The 4,443-nt window shown below is 42.3% G+C and overlaps 1 protein-coding gene across 1 annotated transcript; it reads left to right on the forward strand.

Moving 5' to 3' along the window:
• Window positions 1–647: 647 nt before the first annotated feature.
• Window positions 648–2,155, forward strand: LOC104949701 (sarcoplasmic/endoplasmic reticulum calcium ATPase 1-like; the record flags this gene model as incomplete). Its single annotated transcript, XM_010776094.1, has 4 exons — window positions 648–733; window positions 828–913; window positions 1,686–1,841; window positions 1,996–2,155. Coding segments are annotated over exons 2-4 (328 nt in total), but the record flags the coding sequence as incomplete, so codon positions are not given.
• Between the last annotated feature and the right edge of the window lie 2,288 nt (window positions 2,156–4,443).

Here is a 4,443-nt window from a genome sequence, read left to right on the forward strand (position 1 = left end):
AACACACACAACACACACAAACACAACACACACACACTCACTCTAACACACACACACACACACACACACACACACACACACACACACACACACACACACACACACACACACACACACACACACACTCTCTCTCTCTCTCTCTCACTCACACACACACACGCACACACACACACACACACACACACACACACACACACACACACACACACACACACACACACACACACACACACACACACACACACACACACACACACACACACGCACGCACACACACACACACACACACACACACACACACACACACACACACACACACACACACACACACACACACACACACACACACACCACACACACACGCACGCACGTACGTACACACACACACACACACACACACACACACACACGCACACACACACACACACACACACACACACACACACACACACACACACACACACACACACACACACACACAAACACACACACACACTACCCTGCTGTAATGCTGCATTCAATTGATATGAAGCTGTTTGTACTGTACCAAAGACAAAAGCAGCCAAACAGATCATATAAAACGATCCATATCTAAATAAAATAATCTGTGTTTCTGTGTGTTTGTGTGTCTGTGTGTTTGTGTGGACTCTAGTTGGTGACAAAGTGCCAGCTGACATCAGGCTCATCTCCATCAAGTCTACCACCCTGCGTGTGGATCAGTCCATTCTCACTGGTAAGTGTTGGAGGACAGAAACACATGAAGTATTTTTTCATGTCTGCATGATTTACTGACCACACTGCCCAACGTGTGTGTGTGTGTCCTACAGGTGAGTCCGTCAGTGTGATCAAACACACCGATGCCGTCCCAGACCCCCGAGCCGTCAACCAGGACAAGAAGAACATGCTGTTCTCCGTGAGTCTTTTTTATTTGAGTCCTGCTTTCTTTAAAACCTTTATGTTGCATCAAACCATTACCGTGCTGTTCATTCTCCAGAAACCCTACAACTGTCAACTCTCTATAGCATATCCAACTTTTTCCATTATCAACATTTTCCTTGTCATAGCTTTAGACACACTACAGTTAAAACACTTTACATACCAAATAAAGTTTGTGCCATCATTTTTTACATCTCAAAACCCATTAGTTATCAGTCCAAATCACCTACCGAGGTACCGGTCAATATTTTTTTAAGACTTCCTTTTCTGTGTGCTGGTCATCGGTTAGAGTCCAATTAGCAACCTGGCGTGAATGGAGTTGAGAGAGGACGTCTACAACTTGATAGTTAAAGAAGAATATTTATATGTATTTAGTTTTAGATCATTAAGGTAAAAAGTGGTCATTCAATAGCTGAATAACTTCAAAAAATGTCATTCTGTCCAATGTGATCTACCTTTCTCGCTAGACTTTTTACCTGCATTCGAAAAAGCCTGCTCAAACATGATTGGTAGATATTTCCCTGAATACAAATAGATTTGAATGTCTTAACCAATCATCATGAATTCGGTTCGCACATCATGACAATTTCCCCAATTTGACACATTTCACTTAAAACCACAAATGTCAACCTCACGGACGCGCCAAAAGAAAAACTCCAACATTTATCGAATTTTTCAACATTCATTTCTGTTTAAAAACGAATTATGGTAAGCTTTATTAACCAACTTTGTAATGTTTTTCTGTCCAGGGCACCAACATCGCTTCAGGCAGAGCGACTGGCGTTGCTATCGCCACCGCTGTCTCAACTGAGATCGGTAAGATTCGTGACCAGATGGCCGCCACCGAGCAGGAGAAGACCCCCCTGCAGCAGAAACTGGACGAGTTCGGAGAGCAGCTGTCCAAGGTGGGTGAGACAGGAAGACACATCTGAAACTGTATCAATAAAGTTTTTATCTCTTTTGATTCATTCTGTGAAATAAGATATAACAAAATATAGGACATTTGTAGATCCAACAAAGCCACCACCAATGTCTTACACACCCTCTGCCTCTCTGCAGGTCATCTCCCTCATCTGTGTGGCCGTGTGGATGATCAACATCGGACATTTCAACGACCCCGTCCACGGAGGCTCCTGGATCCGTGGCGCTGTTTACTATTTCAAGATCGCTGTGGCTCTGGCTGTGGCTGCCATCCCTGAAGGTAAACTCCTGGCATTACGTTTTCTAAGAATATTTATCTTGTGTAGCTCATCTAATATGCTGCACAATTAAAAATCAAATGAGGGCGACTTGCTGATTACTTCTCATCAAAGTCTGCTTGGGACCTAGGTTTTCACTGTATATGTTTTAATCGTTTATTAAAGCCTAATGTGGCGACAGATGTCTAAATGAATTATCTTTAGATGTGGAGTTTAACAGAAGTGAGTTTACCAAACCTCGGCTTGAGACTACATTAGCTGAGACTAGCATAAAAACACTTATTTAAAAAAATGTCATGTACAAACAAAATGGCTTTCAGATTTTTCAATGAAAAATATCAAATAGGAAGAGGTGCCTTAAACAGATAGGAAAAAAACTGACATTAAAATATGAGAACAATACAAAATATATAAATACAACAAAGTAATTAATGTTTCTTCATTATATAAGGGGCCTAAAACTCTAGAGTCTGACTCATATATCAGCAGTCAAATGGTATTGTTGGTAATGTAGGTGCCAGGTTTCAACAAAGTAGAACACATGTGTCAAACTCAAGGCTCGGGGGCCAAATCAGGCCCGTGGTGGATTTAATTTTGGCCCGCAGGATAATTTCTAATTACTATTAGATCTGGCCCGCCGGTATATTGCACGCACACCTTCTCACCTGCCAAGGCACACACACACACACACACACACACACACACAAACACACACACACACACACACACACACACACNCCCAAACATTGATGAACTTGCACCCAAGATGAGATGCCAAGTACCTGGCTTGAACTAGCATCACAGAGCAGCAAACTGAGTTTCAATGGATGTTTCCTTCTGCACTTTGTTTCTTGCGACACCAGCAGGGCATGTTTGTTTTTTTCTTTGAGGGAAATTGTTTTGTTGAAGCTGTTGTTGGCCTGTGGAAAAGCTGCAGAGCCATAAGAAATGAATGCAACTGATTATTTAATGTTTAATGTTGTTTTTATAGGCAATCATTTAAGCTTTGTTAGTTCCAGGTTTAATATGTGCAATAAGTCCATTTCAATAAGTTCTGCAATAAACATTGAACCAGTCCGGCCCTCGACTAGTACCCATTTTTTAATTTTGACCCACTGTGTATTTGAGTTTGACACCCCTGAAGTAGAAGAATATGTGGAATAAATATGAAGTTATCTGTGGTTCTGCTGCATTGATTTAGATATTTTTGTCATAAGAGCACATTGCAGTCAGTTTTCATGGGCTTTTTTCAAGTTGATTTCTTTAAGGTATAAAATGTCCCGAAGAGTAGAAATAAGTACATCCATCTTCATTCTTTTTTGATGGTTCTGGTGGCAGGTGAAGGAGAACAAAGACATTTGTATCTTTATTATTTGACTCCAAGCCTTCCACAGTGTTGTGCTGGAAGATGCGTTGCTATGTGTCCTGGTCTGGCCTGGGATCTCTGCCAAGTCAGCCTTTTCTAATAAACTCATAGGCCAGCTTATCTGTCTCCTCTTGACTTGGAGAAGCAGCTGTTTGTAAGACAGGAAGCCAAATAATCTTTTATTCCTTGAACTAATTGTTGGTCCCCACCCAACTCCAACAATAGATGACAGTTGGAAAGACGTCTGGTCCGTAAATCAAGAGCTTGCATAGTTACTCATCTCAGTCATACCATCTTAACTGCTGTACCCTCAGTTATGATGAAGAGCTTAAGTAACATCAAACTCCTCCTTTGCCAATGATTAATTATTCGTGGACAACAACAGTCTGAGATTCAGAGGTTTTCCCATTCCTCCATGTCACACTGCAGTCAGCTGCTCACGGTGCCAACGCTCATCACAGACTACAGTCCGATGATGCCACAAGGACAACATCATCTGAAAGCAGATGCCCCCCATAACGCCCCTCAACTGGACACGCTCCAGACCTTTGTCAGAGTTGATTTTGGCCTTGAACAGATCTGACCGTGCTGCAGCCCCCCCCCAACAGGAATACCTTAGGTTGGGTGTCCTCCAGCTGATGTGTGAAGAGCTGTGAAGGGAACACCTGTGTCACCCGGCCTGTGGCAGGAGGGTTACAGTCTTGGTTGTTTTGACCAGACATTCTGTCTTGTCACCATGTTGTTAGGCTGAGATAGATGTGTGACCCCCGTGAAGACCACTTGTAAATCAATACATGTCCTTCAATGTCTACGTTAAAATCTGGGAGAAAACGGAGAAAAGTTTTAATGATTAATAAAGAGGCTCGATTATGCCTTTTGGGCTTTTCCCTTTCCTGTAAAGTGTTATATCATTTTTGCTGCATGTTAATGGTCTGCCCCCCC

This window comes from Notothenia coriiceps, unplaced genomic scaffold (assembly GCF_000735185.1).
Source record: "Notothenia coriiceps isolate Sejong01 unplaced genomic scaffold, NC01 NC01_scaffold00016712, whole genome shotgun sequence".
NCBI lineage: Eukaryota > Metazoa > Chordata > Actinopteri > Perciformes > Nototheniidae > Notothenia > Notothenia coriiceps.